This window comes from Triticum aestivum, chromosome 3A (assembly GCF_018294505.1).
Source record: "Triticum aestivum cultivar Chinese Spring chromosome 3A, IWGSC CS RefSeq v2.1, whole genome shotgun sequence".
NCBI classification, from domain to species: domain Eukaryota; kingdom Viridiplantae; phylum Streptophyta; class Magnoliopsida; order Poales; family Poaceae; genus Triticum; species Triticum aestivum.
Window position 1 is genome coordinate 647681176 of NC_057800.1, and position 17021 is coordinate 647698196.

The following is a 17021-nucleotide window of genomic DNA, read 5'->3' on the forward strand; positions in this document are numbered from 1 at the left end:
TCTTCTACTGTTACGCTGCAAAAACGACTTGTAGATAGATGAATCAATCTTTTGACCACCAGAAAGCGGCCATGACCTAAGGAAGGTCCTTAAGAGCAACTCTAGCAGACCCCGCAAAAATTCGACCCGCAATGCGGGTCAAAAACATGCGCGGCCGATCAGATACCGTATCTAAACCTGCATATAATTTGAAAAAACACGTTCGCGGAAGAAATTGCACAAACATAGTTCACCACATCACATACTAGAAAGTTCATACATACTACATGATCAACAAATTAAGCATAGATCATACTAAATGCTACGTTAACTAGTAGTAGAGGGGTCGGATCTGACGGCGGCGAGGTCGTGCCAAAATGGACGACGCCATGGAGGCCGAGCGACGCTCAATCCTCCTCGCTGGAGCTGCACAGATCGACGTACTTCGCCACCTGCTCCGCGCGGATGCGGCGCCACTCATCAGCCTTCTCGTTGGCGGCGACGTTGTCGGCGACCGCCTGCCGCCACTCGAGGGCTTCGAGCTCCTTGGCGTGGCGCCGGCATTCCGCCTCTTCGCGCACGCTCCGCTCGGCGATGGCGGCAGCAACGGCGTCGAAGTCCGCGACGTAGTCCTCGTGCCCGATGACTCCACGGCGACCGAGTGGAGCGGGCTCCTCGGGCTCCTCCTTCACCGGGACGAAGGCGAACGGCGCCGGCTCCTCCGCCTCCTCCTCGTCGTCTGACCACTCCCTCTTCACGGGGAGAAAGCCCGCGCCAGAGGACGAGGAGGATCCGGCGTAGGAAGACCTCGCGGAGGAGAAGGACGCGCGTCGACGGTCATACTCCTCCGTCTCGCGGCGGTTGAAGCTCGTCGGCGGTCGTACTCCTCCGTCTCGCGGCGGTTGAAGCTCGCCGGCGGCGACATCCTGTGGTTGGTCCACTTCCGGGCGCCGCGCTTCATCACGCCGTCGGACCGGACGCGCCGCTCGCGCTCCGGGTCCCTCTCACGGCCGGATCTGCTGCCGGAGCCGCGTCCGGAGCTCCACATTCACCCCCACATAGCGGCTGGAGGCGGGGCGGGTGGTCGCCGACGGCGAGAAATGTGAAGAGGGAAAAGGGGAATCGGGTGGCTCGCGGCGGCGGGGGATAGAATTTGGACCCGCAAAAGGATCGTGGAACCGCAGTTATACTGCTTGGGGCGTGCGGTTTGCGGGATGCGGCAAAAAGTTTTGCGGGCCGGGCGAGTATGCGGGCTCTGTTTTGGCCGAAAAAATGAACGGAGCCCGCATACTCGTCAAATTTTTTGCGGGCCGGACGTTTTGCAGGATCTGCTGGAGTTGCTCTAACTAACTGCTTCAATGACAAATGGAGTAGTCATCTAGCAGCGTTAACCACCGTTGAAACGCAGGCACGTAGAAACTAGTGATGGAGACCCCATGCATTCTTTGAGCCAGGAGTCCGAAGTCCATAGGCTTGTGATCGTTGTAGGAGAGCAACTTTGACTCATGTCGGTTGTAGTGGTGGGTTGGGCACATCTCAACCCAAGCCAAACCTAGGAAGATTTGACATGTCAACAACTACTTCGGCCCGTACGTCGAGTCAAGGTCCAGTCTGGTTTGCTGCTCACCAATCACCACTAAACCGTCAATCACTGTGTTCAGTGTTCATTAGTTTTTTTTTTTGCAGGGTACAGTGTTCATTAGTTACCTGGCGAAATCTTGTGGACTGCGTGTTTTGGGTTAATCTCCCTTACTCAAAGCGAGGTAAGGTTGTGTTGTTTGCCTCAAAAAAAAAAAGGTAAGGTTGTGTTGTTTGCTTGTCCTTCGTCCAATCTTACGTACGTTGCCACCTCCTTTCACTTGTTTAATTCTTTTTTTCCCATCTTCAGTTTTTGTCACCGGTTCTCCCTGAAAACCGCATCAGTTACCCCACTTTTTATTGACTTACCAAATAAAATTGTGTATGTTTTTATAAGCCAATAAATATTTATCAAAATAGGTTGTCAAATGAAATGTTTTTAACATAATTACACTAGTAAGGACAATTGTTTCTATAAAACTAATATGGGAAAGTAAATCATTGGCTAACTTACTAAACTTACGGGACCTCGACTAAAGAAATTTAGCTAAGTCTATTTGGGGTATTGGATTAAGATCCAACGGTCGTCATTGTTTCTTCTTTCCTCCAGCTTTCTTCCTCCTAAAACCGCTCCTTCTCCTACAAAATCGACTTATCCAAATTGCAAATTCAGTCAACTTACATACAACTATTGTATTATTAAATTATTTATCTCCGAGTTGTATCATCCGACCACAACCGATTTGACTTATTCAAATTGCAAGCCGTCTTGGGCCACATCCGACCCGCCGGAAGAAAATCGGGTCGCAATTGAGTGCAAAACAAGTGTGACAACCTTTCTCTATGCAGAATAGTTGGGCCGGGCTGGCCCAACGTGGTGCAAGACTTCGGCGTCATGAGACAATTGATGGGTGTGTGTTCGGTTGAGCTGTGGATTCTGGAAAAGTTGTTGTGAATCGTGAGTTAAGAAGTATGAAAAGGCTAAAAATTGTTTAACCATTGATTTTATAGGAATTGTCTGTAATATAACTAAAGCCTGAAATACTGTATATGGGTTGACATTTTAATAATTATTCAGAAAGAAAAAATATGACTACAAACAATTTATTTCAACAATTATTTTTAATATTGCATACATATAGATAGAATAAATAGATTGAATGATACTCTAATATTATTACAAGGGCAATCATGTAACAAATCATAGCAATCAACAATTATATAATAAGAATCACCAATAAGTACAATAAGTTAGCATGTTCTCTCAATCTCTCTCATTGTATCTATTCGTACAAATAGTTAGCAATTTGATTTTCAACGTATAACTATTGCTATGGTGACTCTATTGTATACGCGGGGCCCCTTGGAAACCCCAAGGCCGTGTAGCAAGGAGGATGGAGATCCACTGCTGGACGAGAAGGTTGAAGCATACATCTTCAAGTTTCATCGGCAGCAGATTTATTCCACCTTGCCCAGCGAAAACCACCCTGCAAAGCTCTAGATACACACATGCCCACATTGATTTTAGATTTCCTGATTTAAACCAATAGTGTTAACCTCTTCATGTTTGTCAAGGGCGAGATTTGAGGATTGTTCTAGTGTTTAGGGAGAGGGTGGGAGCTGAACAGATAATGTCTTGGTGTGATTGTATTGCGTAAAATGATCTGTTGCATAGTAACTAGTGGGAAGAGAACGTGGAGTGACAGCAGCGGCATGCACAAGTGCATGCATGTCCCTCAATCGAGTCTATGCCTGAGGAATATGAGGGGAAGGTTAGAACCGAATACATGGCTACAACAGAATACAAATGACGTGTTTAACAGTGGAGGCATATGCCCCCCCCCTCCCACTCCCCTCCAGGGTCCCCACACATTTGAACAATATTCTGCAATTAAGGTCTTAAGGTTAATTTAGGATTTACTTCTAGTACCAAGGATGGTTTTTGCAATTGAGGTTTTAAGGAAGGACAAATTCTTTCTTTATGTTGTTTCGCTGGATTTTTATTAGGGCTTTGGTACACCTACAAAGGAATTAACGTAAAAATGCTATGTAATTAGCCACATGGCAAATTGTGATTGGGATGGGGGAAGGAGGGCCCCACCCCAGTTACATTTAGGAGGGGATTGTGTTGAGGGAAATTTACGTAACCTTTCCTAAGTCAGTTCATAATGTAGGATTATTGTCTGTATTATGGGAATGGTATTGGTTATTCTATCCTACCACTCAAAATAATTGATTGTAGACACATCACAAAAGCAATTCAATTCAAGTTTGACAAAGCGGGCAATATATTCAATTCAAGTGATCTGATAATAGTGACTCGACGCTGAGGGCAACTAAATTGAAAAGCGAACAAAAGCAGATGTAGGAACATGGTTTGCTCGAGAGATCAAACCACCCAAGGTGCAAACTGATCAAAGTTTAGGTTGTTTTCTTCAACTGCAGATATACGGAAAATGTTGAATGAAAAAAGAAATTGTACCTGGCTCTCCCAAGGTGTGGCTGCACTTACTACCTTTGCTACCTTTGACTGAGCTGCTCACGCTGTGGTTGGGGTCAAAGATACCTACCTACTGGTGGATGAAGGCATTTCCATCCATGTTAAGTTAATCTTCTATATCTAAATAGCTAACTCTCATTAACTATTTCTCTCAACATGCAAACATGCCACATCATTGCATAACATGCATGAGAAAATGCCCATCCCCACTACCACATGTCTCTCAACATCCAAGCATGCCACTTCATCATGAATAGGAAAAAGACCCATCTCAACATGCAAAATATTTTACAACTATATGCTAATCAAACATAATAAATTTTATGTACTTTCAGTTTTAGATTTTTATATTATTACTTCAAATATTCCCGTTTCATACAACGAATCACATTGAAATATGTTGCAAAATATTTCCGCAACAACATGCGGGGCATCATCTAGTTTTCTGAGAAGTTATGCCCTTTATGCTGGTACGTAACACATAGGGAGTATTATTTTAGGCATGCGGAGAGAGGTGTATCATGTCTCTTTTTTAACGGATAGTTTTTTTATTAGAACACTCTACTAAGCTTTATTGATCAATAACAATAGTTAAAGGGATAATGTTCCGATCATGAGATTGACACAGCTAAATATGCCACCCATGATCTAGAGAAAAAGTATGCCTACCAAGATTGTGAGCCTTGTAATTTGAGCTCCTAGCTTCATGAACAAAAGTGCAAGTAGTAAAAGAAAGCTTCCAACTTGTAATTTCCTTAATGATTGCAGCGTAATGGCCACCTCCTCCTTCCTTGATGTTTCTGATGACAATCAAGCAATCTGAAGCAATATAGGGATGATGAACACCAATATCTTTTCCAATTGAAGTGCTTCCCGACAGGCAAGCGCCTCGTGAGTCGGAGGATCCAATATACCTGGGTATACTACAACAGAAAATCTCAAGCATACATGTCTCGTCCCAGCAAACAACCATAGCTCTTATGTCACCCACTCTAGATACTTCCAGCTGAATTTTACAAAATCATTCACAATTAGAAAACAATTTTCCAAAAAAATTATTCACCCTTTTTAAAAAGTATTTGTAATTTAAAAAATGTTTGCTTTAAAAATGAATTTCAAAAGTTGTTCAGATTTTTTAAGTATTTTCTTTTCAAAAAGCATTTAAAATTTTAAAAAATGTCCGTTTCAAAAAAGATCAAAATTATGAAAAAAATCATGCTTTTTAAAAACGTTCAGTTATTTCAAAAGTGGTGCGCAAAATTTTTGAACAAATGTTCATACGTTTTAGGAATATGTTTTCCCTATTTTTTCACCAATGGGAAAACAAGTTGATAAAACAAAAAACCAGTGCTGCAGTAACCGGTTGCTACATTGAACCACTTGCTGCAGTGCCCACCAATCGGCCGGCCCAGTCGGGCTTCCCTGTGCATCGTGCACTTTTTTGGACACAAAACGAATCAAATAGGAGCTCTCTCTCATGGACTATGTTTAACCAGTTAATTTCGACTCTAAATTTCAAAAGGAAGTTGTACTCTTTATCATCCAACATCCTTTGAGAAATCATTAGTTAAGGGGTACCCCGCACATAGGTCACTCCCTCACAAGTGCTCATTAGATGTGTGACACTTCTCGCAGCCTGAGAGTTTTCATTTTTTTCGTAGATTTGCTTTTCAAGACGTTCTATCTCTTGAGCCGCGCGTCCAAATCATAAACCGTTTTCACAGTTGAATTTCTCATATCGAGATCCTCAAAACTATATCCCATGTTAATAGGTAGTTTCGACGAACCTTTTTCACGAAGAAACCAGAAAACAAAAATCAAGAAAAAAATCAAAATCAAAAAAAGAACCAAAAATTGGAACCGCACGAAACCTTAACCCGGTGCCCTTTTTTCGGCAAACACAGTTGTGATTTTCCCTTTTCAAAAAGGGCATGTTGTGTTTTTCTTCTTTTCAGAAAGCATGGTTGTGCTTCTCACGAAAGCACAAGCTATGTTTTTTCGAGGAAGCACAAATGTGCTTTTCCCATTTCAGGAAGCACAAATATGCTTCTCGTGAAATCACAGGCTTTGCTTTTTTTAAGGGAATCATAGTTACCGTTTTACCTTTTCAAAGAAGCACAAGGACTGTAATTTTTTCCTTTTTTTCCAGGGAAGCACAATTGTGCTTTTCCCTTTTAGTCTCCCGGAAAAGCATGGCTTTTGGGGGCAAAACTATCAAAGCCCTGAAAACCAAGAAAAAAATAGAAACACGTGCAAAAGGAAAAAAAGAAATTCGAAGAGAGCGCTCAGCGCGTGACACATGGCGACGTCTAAGCACACCACTTGACATGCTCCAGGCCCTGAATAGTGATTACTACAGTTGTCCTGAAGGGGTGCCCCTTATCTAGTCCTTCCCCTCTTTAACGACATCTCAAAGACTAGGTAACATTGTGTCAAAGACCGAGCTCGATGCTGTGGTCCAGTAAAAACCGTCTTGGCAACAAACAGAGACCGATTCCATGTCATTCCCCAAGGCGGCACCAAGGCGTGACCTGATCCACCCAAGAACCTCTCTGTGGCCACTCTCTCGCCGCCACTACCACCGATCTCGGCTGCGATGGCAGCGGGCCCATCTGCCGAAGGTGGCTAGGGGTTGGGACAGCGACAACTGGCAGGAGCGGAAATGGTTGTTTTCTATTGTTTGCCAATCAGAGATTGGATCGCTTTGGTTTTTTCTTTCTTTTTTTGCTCACCTACCATAGGTTTGGTCTTATATGACTTTACTATTTGCTAGCGTCTTTTTTATGCGTGTGTGTTCGTGTTTGTTATGTGTATTCTAAGTATGCAGAGGTCAAGCGTGTGCTCATTGTGATTGTATCCTCTTGATGCTTCATTTTAAGCCAATAAAATTCACCCTTTATTTATAAAAAGTTAAAAACCGTCTTTGACGATATCCGGCCCAGCAAAACAAAACTGGGCTGCAACTGAGTGCAAGACAAGTGTGCCAACCGGCCTCTTTATTTTGTGCAAGAGCAACCTGGGACGGCCTGGCGCAACCTCGTGCACCATCACACACACTTCGACTTCAACGAGACACCTGCCGCGTTACGCACCAGCAGCTGAGTGAAACAGACCAAAACTTTCAGCTACCAGACCAGACTGGACCGGAGGTCGGAGGAAGGCCAACAAGCCATGACTCGCTCTGAATCTGAAAGCGCGGCACCATGACCATGAGTGACAGACAGCGTGAACGCCCAATGGCAGCAGCATGCCTGACCTACCCCAACGGCCCCTCCTTCCCTCTCTTCTCACACTGACCGCATCCGGCGTGCTCCCCCAATTTGCCAAATCCAGGCGAAAAACCCACGGAGCCTGCAGAACAGCCAAACCGAAAAATAATCAGTATAAGATCCCTTGGCATTCCCGGTTCCACATTTTAGTGAAGATGAGCATAAGCACGGCACGCCAGCAAAATATATGTAGAATCAGCATGACATGACAGCGGCAACAAATTACAGAGCACTTGAAATGAAATTTGGAAGCCTGCTTTGACAAACCTGAACCCTCCAGGCTATATATACATACGGGAGCAGGTGAGCTCTCCTCGCCCGGCCAACCGTACCAAAATTAGCCGTGCTACTTGCCAGGCCGTCCGTACCTGTTTTGGGTCACCAAATGCAACGCGCGCCGGACCTGCCCATGCCATTTCCTCCCTCCATCTAACCACTCCCCCAGCCCTCCACGCCACTCTCACCCGCTCTTCATTTACCCTCCTCGCCTCACGCTCCTCCTTCCTCTACCTCCTCCTCACTCGTTCACTCGTCTCCGTCCCAAGATAGGAGCCCAGCACAAACTCCCACGATCATTCTCTTCCAAAAGTGAGACACAAAAATGAAGATCAGTTAGAGGAGGGTTTTCCAATTCCTACTTGCCTCGCGCTTCCAGTAGTTGCCGCATTGTTCCTTCCGTTCCATACTTCCATCATCTCTTCCCCCCGCAGACTGCGGCGGGTTCTTGCATTCGCGAAGATGGCGCTAGCTCTGCGGCTCCTCCTCGTGTTCCTGGCAATTGGATCCTGCATAGCTGCCGACCATATCGACCTGTGGCCGATGCCCAAGACGGTGTCCCACGGGACGCAGAGGCTCTACGTCAGCAACAACACCACCATGTCGATGGCGGGAAGCAAGTACTCCGACGGCAAGGCGATCCTCAAGGACGCCTTCCAGAGGATGCTCGATTTGATGAAGCTGAACCACAACGCCGACGGTGCAAACCCAAGCTCCTCCCTGCTTACCGGTGTTAACATAGTCGTTCTTTCGACACAAGATGAGGTAACCTGCTCTCATTTTATCCGATGAACTGTGAGTTTCTTCACAAATTGCAAATGCCTGACTCTGTTGCTGTTCACCCTCTGCAGCTCGGCTTTGAGGTGGACGAGTCATACAACCTGACTGTTCCTACAATAGGAGAGCCGCTGCATGCGCAGATTGAGGTTAGTGAAAGCTGATTGCTTCATCTTGTGAAAATTCCTAATATAATGCTCTGGGAAGACATCAGAACTTACTTGGTTGCTTTACTTCTAGTTACTGCAACTCCTCTGTCCTCTTTGTGATAATTGCCTGACAGAGTATCCTGCCTACAGAGAAACAAACCATACAGTTACTGTTCTATACACAAACAACAGACTTCAGATGTGGCATAGAGTTTCATGCTACTAGCAGTATTTTAAACATGCTTACTTTGCAAAACATAACCCAGTTGCTTTTTCGATGAAGATAAAACCCAGTTGCTACATATACAATTCTTTAATAGAATTTGAACAGGCAAGTTATTACATACTACGGAGTATATCACAAGGCATCAAGGTAGTTTTCTCTTTTGTGCTTCACCGCATTCCAGCATCACTTGTGACATGCATATTGCTGTAACCTGGTTACCAACAAATAATTGCTAGTATTGGTAATGCCCTGCATGTTCTTCAGCTTATGAAATGAGTGATGTGTTCAAATTTATGGAAGATGCAAGCCGACGCAAATAGCATGATACGATTCATAAAAATAATTGATGCCACCTTTGCAATATTTTGTAGGCTCAAACAGTTTTTGGAGCACTTCACGCCTTACAGGTAACTTACTGCTCCAGTATGATTTTCTGGACACTAAATCTTCTTTGAGGTGATCCAACAGTAAATTATTTATGAATGTAGACATTTAGCCAACTGTGTCACTTTGAGTTCACATCAAGGCTTATTGGACTCAACTCAGCTCCGTGGATGATTAGTGATGCGCCCAGATTTCCTTACCGAGGCCTTCTTATTGGTGAGATACAGTGTGATATTATCTAACTTTCGCCCAACAAGCAGTTATTGTATTCCAATAACTAGAATCAGAACCTTGTTTTCGTTCAAAAAAAAGAAGCAGAACCTTGAAGTTACTTCTTTTTATTGAAGGATTTTAAAAAAAATGAGCAGCCACATAAAAAAACTCAATTCTATGCCAAAATTCTCTCATAGGCTTCTATATGTTAAATCTTATTAATATGCCCATCCTGCTCATGATTATTGCACTGCTGATTATCAATACTAACTTGTGTTTGGACGCTTGCAGATACCTCAAGGCATTATCTTCCTCTCGCGATAATTAAAGGAGTGATTGATGCAATGACATACAGTAAACTGGTAGGTCTGATGACCATTCAATACTAATTGTGTGACTAATAAGTTGCACGAGACTTCAAAATATCATTGTGTTTATGTTTTCTCCACATTAGTTTTCATTATGATACCATGCACTCTTACTCTGTCGTCATGCAGAACGTTCTCCATTGGCATATCGTGGATGAGCAGTCATTTCCGATTGAAATACCTTCATACCCAAATCTGTGGAACGGTTCATACTCTTATTCCGAGAGATACACAATGTCTGATGCCATCGACATTGTACGGTGCGTTTTATTTTCACTTCCATATTCATATTAGAATTCTTGGCCTCTGAAATTTGTTTATATCACAGCAAAGAAAGCTAACAGGTGTATCTTCTTATGATCGTAATTCACATCTGCACTTATAGTGTAAACACTGCAGCATGAAGAGATGGCATAGATAATAGATTCCATGTTCTACTAACTTAGATACGCAGTTATGAAGCTATGACACTAGAAATAATGTAGCCAATCCATAACTTTGCAGGTATGCTGAAAAACGAGGTGTAAATGTCTTGGCTGAGATTGATGTTCCTGGCCATGCTCGTTCATGGTAAGACATTCCATTCTGTTCAGTTATGTATATTGAAAATAGGCAAGATTGACGACTCCCAGGCGCTTCAATTGGTTGGCATTTGATGGATCATACTGTAAATCGATAATTTGCTCATGTACATTCTAAAATCATGACTGTTTGCTAGAACACATCGGACCAACTAAAATATGTCACATTAGTGTTTAGAAAACACAGCAGGTGTGAAAATGCTGGCTTAAGTTTTCATCCCATTTCTCTGCTAGAGTTCATATGTTCCGGCTAATGGCATAATTTCCTAATGTCCCGCAAACAATTATCAATTTTGTAACTGCAAAGCTCAGGAACCAACCTTGCCTTGCATATAGTCCAGAATTCCGTTATGTCTTCTGTAGCAAAAAGGCACATTTTATGCAGTGAGGGTAGAGTCCAGATACCTTATTGGAGTTCAAATGTGCAACCTAATTTATATAGTAGCAATAAGCATGACTGAAAGTTGTAGATGTTGCACTTTTTCAGGGGTGTTGGCTACCCATCATTGTGGCCATCAGATAGCTGCAGAGAACCGCTTGATGTCAGTAACAACTTTACCTTCAAAGTTATTGATGGTATTCTTTCAGGTGATGAATCATACTAGTTTTGTTGGCAACAGTGGAGTTAGGTTCTTCATTTGTTTATTCAAAAGACCATTTATCCCGAGAGTGTGTTCCAAAAGAAACCAGTGACCAATGCACATAATACATAGTGGTTACATTACCTAGATTCAGTAGCTATTGGCAAATATTAGTCGACAGTCTAAATGGATTCTTAACTCTGTTTTCTTTCAGATTTTAGCAAGGTTTTCAAATTCAAATTTGTCCACTTAGGAGGTGATGAAGTCAATACAAGTAAGTCGAAGCATTGCTTTTACAGTTGTCATAGTATTACTGAACAGTGAACCTATAGATTAACTCCATTTTATCATTTCCTTTGAATTTCAGGCTGCTGGACTGCAACACCACACATTAAGGAATGGTATATTCTTATCAACATAAGAGAACTCAAAATCGATAACTTTGCCTGATGTGCTTCCATAACCATGTTATCAATGCAAAAGCAAATCAGTCATATATTTTTGTATCAGCCAGTTAATCTAATGATCATCCTTTTTCATGGCACACAGGTTGAATAATAACCACATGAATGTGTCGGATGCATACAGATATTTTGTGTTGAGAGCCCAAAAGATAGCAATATCACATGGATACGAAGTCATTAACTGGTATACCTATTAGTTGAAAATTTCACAGGGTCGATAGAATTCTTAACCCTTAACAGACACCATTCCATGTTTGCAGGGAAGAAACATTTAACAACTTCGGAGATAAGTTGGACCGTAAAACCGTGGTGCATAACTGGTACTTCCTCAATCATGAAAATGGCTCTGTTGGAAACTGTAGAATAATACATGCATGCACAAAGAATCAGTAATGAATCTTCAATGTACCATAGGACTTAAATGGAATTAGACTCATTTACAAGCTTGCCATTGTTCTTGACATTTATGCTCACAGTAAAGTAAGATATAGCATCTCAGACACTTGTTGCTGGTTTCAGTAACTAACAAGCCATATGCACATAAATTAACAGGCTTGGGGGGGATGTAGCACCAAAAGTGGTTGCTGCAGGGCTGAGATGCATAGTAAGCAACCAGGATAAGTGGTACCTAGATCACTTGGATGCCACATGGGAAGGATTTTACCTGAATGAACCCCTGAAAGGAATCAACAACACAGAACAGCAACGGTTGGTTATTGGTGGTGAGGTTTGCATGTGGGGAGAGCAAATCGATGCATCGGATATTGAACAAACTATTTGGCCACGTGCTGCAGCAGCTGCAGGTAAGTAATATAAATAGTTTCAGACTCATAATCTATGCATTGAAAACTCGGAGCATGCATTGTTTTATCAAAACATTATCTTAGTTAGTTATATGATATGATCAACTACATTGCATTCCTTCATGATTAAAGGGACACCATACCATGTTGCCTGATTAGACATATTCAAACCGGTTATGTTGATGCAATATAATGGTATACTTGGAATGATAGCTTCCTTTCTGTATATGCACATGCCATGGATGTCTGAATGAAAAAATTGAGCACACTCAGAAACGTGTAACATTCCTATTCCCATATAGTGCAATTGAATATATCAGCTAAGTGTGCAATGCTCAGGTCTGTTCCATGCTTATGAAGAGAAAACCCAAGCACGGCATCTATTATCAAGGGCATAAATAGTTTAGCACATTGCTGAGCAGTTAAAGATGATTGCATTCACACTTTTCCATTGGGAGGGCTGGCATCCTAATTCCTCATGAATGCTCACAACAAAAACCGTCTTGTTATACCCTATATATCGGCATCTTACTTAAGAGCATGATTTACAGCTATAGAAGCAGAACCTATATGCAATCTTGTCGATTCTGATATTACTTTCTGTACATGTCACATCGACTGTTAATATTATTAATCATTAGATGCATGAATGCAGTGCCTTCTCTATGACATATTTTGACTCACCAATATACTTTAAACTGTTTTGGCTTGAAGAGAGACTGTGGAGTCCACTTGAGCAGATTTCTGAAGACACCAGGTCAGCCACATCAAGACTGTCACGCTTCAGGTGTTTGCTGAATCAGAGAGGGGTAGCTGCTGCACCATTAGCTGGCGATGGTCGTACAGCACCATATGAACCTGGTCCCTGTGTAAGGCAATAGGATATTCATAGCAAAATTTGAAGTAGCATTCAAAGAGGATACACATCATTCACAAGTGTTAGTTCAGCATTATGAATCTGGAGTAGTTATATGGTTGTGTAGACTATAGAAGGTTTCAGGGAGTCCTTACCCTCTTTATGTATTTCTGCCCCTCTCCAATTTTCAACTAGAATAGTTTGAATGGTAATGCCATCTATAGTATAACTACAAAATGATAGGGGCATCAGGAGATTAGTTGAATTTGACAGAAAATGGTCATAAAGGTTGCCTGAACAAATCCAGTAGGTTCCCAAATTCAATGTTTATTACAAACACTCAGTCATCTCTCCTACACATCAGCATGCATTATATTCACGGACATGGTTACTATCGACAAAGAATCCAAATGCTTACTAGAGATGTAAATCAGACAATACTTGGCCTGTCATATGCAACCACTCAAGTACATAACTCAATGATCTATTTATCTCTTGGTTGTGAACTGCCCCGTTCAGGAGCATTTATCTATACTATACTAGGACAGGCTGAGACATGCTACCAGACATACTTGTGCTTGGTGCCCCCTCTTGCTGACTACATTCATCAGGGTTTTTCCCGAGCAAAGCATGTTCACCAGCTTCACTATGAAACAATTTCTGGAAGTACTCAAGGCATTGCTCCATGTCTGCTGTATACTGCTTCATGCTCTCAACATGCCAAGAGAGATCTAATCCCATCTTCATCCATTTTATACCAACTGAAGCTTGATTAAGCCGCCTAGCCAAATATGACTTGTTCCAAGCAGTCACTGCAAGCCACTGCCCTTCCTCACATGGATATTCACCATCTCTCAGTCCAACCAAGATCTGGTAGGCTTGTCGATATACATCATACACTGCATCACTCTTGCTACCACTTAAGTCTTGCAAGCCAGCAAGGCAGGCTAGGTTCCTGAGGGCAGCACTGATTACCCTGTAGTTTGGGGAGTGAGAAGCAAGGGCGGTCTTGATGCTAGCCTTCAGGGAAAATTCAGCAACCAGCAGGTTTGGTGGGGTGCCTTCAGAAGCAGTTTTTCCAAGTTTGAGAAGATGGGACGGCGTGCATGCTTTAGAGGAAGCGAAGTTCTTGACTAGCTGGAGCTGCTGAGGATGTGCGCTGGTGTCCATCCTGTCAAGGAGTTGGTAGGAGTAGAAGGTATGAAGAAACAGAAAGTCATTGGCCTCAGCCTGATCAGAGGCAACTGAACCCGAGGGCCAGATTGAAGGTAATAGCTGCACATTAATAGAACTGAATCAGAATAATAGTAGAGAAAACTGAACCACTTTAGAACATACACAAGGGGTAGTAAATTTTGGTAGTTGTCAAACCCCATGTTTACCTTGCCAGCTCTGCTGAGCATGTCAACACCTTTTTTAACATCAGAATCCGACAAGGGAGAATTGTTTAGCTCCTCAGCTTCAAGCATGGAAGTGACACTCATGATTAACGCTTTGCAAAGTGTGGGGCGATTTCCATCACCCTCATCATTACTTGCAGCACCAAAGAACTCTGCTGCAAGCTCAAAGAACTCAGCACTAAGATCATACTTCTGCTCCTTTGCCACCTTTCTACCCATATTCCAGCTATTGCTGGCAAACCAGTTCAGTTCACGCGCCCCACCAGGTCCATTGCCAAAGAAGCCTTCCGCGCCAAGGTCAGACATCCGTAGCTTGGCACGTCTCGAGTACTTCAGGATCTCATCCTCAGTACCTTGCTCACGACGGAGGAGCTCAATAAGAGTGCGGAGGACAGTAACCTCACGCTCTGGCATAGGCTTTCCGGCAGAATAGAGACCAAGAAGGAAGGTCAATGAAGCAACTGCTACCCGGACAGCCTTGCAGGCAATAGCCTCATGAGTTGTGAGCATTAGGAATGTGGGATTGAAGTCAATGCAACCCATCATGGTTTTTATCTGCTTGATAGCCTCGTCCTCGTTGTTCTTCTGAAGATGAATTTTGATCTACACAACTCTTCTGGGTTAGCAAACAATACCAGAGTTAAATGAGACCCCTGAACAATTAACATGTATATTTATTACCTTCATAAAGGCACAATGGGCATTGTGTTCCACCTACAGATACAAATTTTGAGTCAAACGTAAGAAGCAGTAGGCAAGATTATTTAATGGAGTGATGAGGAGAGGGATCAATACCTTGTCAGCCTCATTGACAAACTCATGTGCTCGATCCAGACGTTGAAGGGCTAGATAGCAAACGGCAAGGACTCGGAGGCACTGTGCTCGCCGGGCTCTGCTTCCCTCTTCACGGGATAGATAAAGCATCGATGTCTCAAACAAGTCCGCGCATGTATCGTAGTTCTTTGCATTGAAATGCTCAAACCCGCTGTCCCAAATTCCAAATGTCAGCCTCAGCAAGAAATCATATGTACATAAAAATGCTGTAAAATTACTTGTGTAAGAGAGTGCAGACCAGTTCCAGAGCAGTGTATGCATTGCTCCACGGTGACTGGTGTTAGCCGGGCCATCGAACAGGGCGACCACCCTCTCATCCGACACGAGCTCACCGATCGCTCTTGCGCGCCCAGGGCTACCGATACCACCATCAACCACCGAGGTCACCACTCTCACAGCAGCAGCTGCACCTCCTGCGCGGCAACGTGCAGCAAGCGCAACGAGCACCTTGCGTGCAGCCTCAGGCCCCGCAGAGGCAAGGTACACCTCAGCTGCCCCCACGCATACATTCTCTGGTGCGTTGGCGTTGGCCATGATTCTCTTGAGCTCCCTCTCGGCCTCCGCCAAGTTCCCGGTGCCAAGCCACGCGTGCAGGGCCATGAACCCCATGCTCGGGTGCTCGTCCGCCTGCCCCACTGAAGCCCTCGAGACCTGGACACAACGCAGGACGCCCTCGTGGTCCTTGGCTTCGAGACGCTCCAGGGCAAGGTAGCGGAGGCATCGACCCTTTTGCTGCTGGAGATTTGGGGTCTTGGGACTGGCGCTGGAGGGGCAGGGGGAGGCCAGCTTCTCGAAGAGATCTAGCGCCTCGGTGATGAGGCTGGACGCTCCAACGGCGGGGTCAGAGGGTTTGGTGGATAGCGCGGCCTCGCCGACGGACAGGTAGCCCTCGGCGAGGGATCTGGTCCCCTTGGGGGAGGCGGACGCGAGGGGCTTGGAGCGACCGAGCAGCGCGACGGCGAGGGACTGATCGCCCGCGTCGGACGCGGCGCGCGCCCGCGCGAGGTTGAGGCCGAGCAGGACGTCCCGCTCCTCCTCCGCGGCGGGGGCGGAGACGAGCGGCGTGGCCTTCTCGAAGCAGGCGGTGGCGAGGTCGACGCGGCCGAGGCCGAGCCACTCCTGGCCGGCGCGGAGGAAGAAGGAGGCGGCCTTGGCGGCGGCGAGGGGGACCTCGTCGGGGCAGCCGGCGAGGAGGAGGAGCTCCGGCGCGGCCTGCCTGATCTCCGCCTCGGCGGCGCGCGCGGAGGGGCCCCGGGCCAGCGCGGCGGAGTTGGCGCGGTCGACGACGGCGTTCCAGAGGCGGGTGGCGAGCTTCCATATCTGGAGCCTGCAGGGGTCGGTGAGGGACGAGGCGGCGGAGCCGAGGTTGGTGAGCACGCGGCGGAAGTCGGCGGCGAGCTTCTCCGGGGGGGAGGGGTCGGGGGCGTCGTACCGCTCGACGTCCGCGACGACCCGCGCGAGGTCGGTGAGGTGGGCGGCGTGCGGCGGCGGGCGGTGGTACTCCGGGGAGAGCTCGGAGATCTTCATGGCGACGCGGGCTAGGGTTCCGGCGGCCGGGATCGGGCGGATTTGGGCGGGAAGCGGCGCGGCGAGGCGTGGGGATTGGGGAACGGGGAATGGGGGGAGGGTTCGGGAACGGGAGGAGGAAGGGCACGAAATTTGAATTGTTTTTTACCGTGCCGGTCCTTCCTTCCCCCGTTTGTGATAGCTCTTCTGCTTGGATCAAAAAATGTTACTGCAAAGTTTACTCGGCTCACACCAGTCACTGCTAGACTGTTTAATA

General features: G+C 45.2%; 2 protein-coding genes and 1 long non-coding RNA gene across 5 annotated transcripts; 1 reads left to right on the forward strand and 2 right to left on the reverse strand.

Moving 5' to 3' along the window:
• Positions 1–6929: 6929 nt before the first annotated feature.
• On the reverse strand, positions 6930–11898 carry LOC123062899 (uncharacterized). Of its 2 annotated transcripts, XR_006429952.1 has the most exons (3): positions 8601–10803; positions 7594–8510; positions 6930–7408 (listed from the first exon to the last, which is right to left on the reverse strand). It is a non-coding gene; the product is annotated as an uncharacterized lncRNA (long non-coding RNA). The 2 variants fall into 2 exon arrangements; XR_006429951.1 differs by having other exon boundaries at positions 6930–8510; positions 8601–11898.
• On the forward strand, positions 8065–13406 carry LOC123062898 (beta-hexosaminidase 3). Its single transcript, XM_044486583.1, has 14 exons — positions 8065–8367; positions 8454–8528; positions 9126–9161; positions 9243–9354; positions 9643–9713; positions 9849–9979; positions 10224–10289; positions 10788–10888; positions 11096–11155; positions 11249–11282; positions 11431–11529; positions 11606–11665; positions 11898–12148; positions 12863–13406. Exons 1-14 carry the CDS (start codon positions 8065–8067, stop codon positions 13027–13029), a joined length of 1566 nt encoding a protein of 521 aa, XP_044342518.1. The 3' UTR covers positions 13030–13406.
• Positions 12843–16882, reverse strand: LOC123062897 (TPR repeat-containing protein ZIP4). Of its 2 annotated transcripts, XR_006429950.1 has the most exons (7): positions 15477–16882; positions 15200–15389; positions 15086–15118; positions 14387–15007; positions 13577–14279; positions 13160–13233; positions 12843–13013 (listed from the first exon to the last, which is right to left on the reverse strand). XR_006429950.1 is itself a non-coding variant. In XM_044486582.1 (5 exons), exons 1-5 carry the CDS (start codon positions 16763–16765, stop codon positions 13539–13541), a joined length of 2874 nt encoding a protein of 957 aa, XP_044342517.1. In that variant the 5' UTR covers positions 16766–16882; the 3' UTR covers positions 13473–13538. The 2 variants fall into 2 exon arrangements, 1 of the variants encoding a protein (XP_044342517.1); XM_044486582.1 differs by lacking the exons at positions 12843–13013; positions 13160–13233 and having other exon boundaries at positions 13473–14279.
• Positions 16883–17021: the final 139 nt, after the last annotated feature.

What these genes read in the sequence shown, in the direction of transcription:
- LOC123062897 (XM_044486582.1), bottom strand. Translation starts at nt 16,765, where the DNA reads ATGAAGATCTCCGAGCTCTCCCCGGAGTACCACCGCCCGCCGCCGCAC. An exon ending in CATACACTGCTCTGGAACTG is followed by an intron (nt 15,390 to 15,476) that starts GTCTGCACTCTC and finishes AATTTGGGACAG; the next exon opens with CGGGTTTGAGCATTTCAATG. An exon ending in TGCTCAGCAGAGCTGGCAAG is followed by an intron (nt 14,280 to 14,386) that starts GTAAACATGGGG and finishes ATTAATGTGCAG; the next exon opens with CTATTACCTTCAATCTGGCC.
- LOC123062898 (XM_044486583.1), top strand. Translation starts at nt 8,065, where the DNA reads ATGGCGCTAGCTCTGCGGCTCCTCCTCGTGTTCCTGGCAATTGGATCC. An exon ending in TTCTTTCGACACAAGATGAG is followed by an intron (nt 8,368 to 8,453) that starts GTAACCTGCTCT and finishes CACCCTCTGCAG; the next exon opens with CTCGGCTTTGAGGTGGACGA. An exon ending in AGGTGATGAAGTCAATACAA is followed by an intron (nt 11,156 to 11,248) that starts GTAAGTCGAAGC and finishes TTTGAATTTCAG; the next exon opens with GCTGCTGGACTGCAACACCA.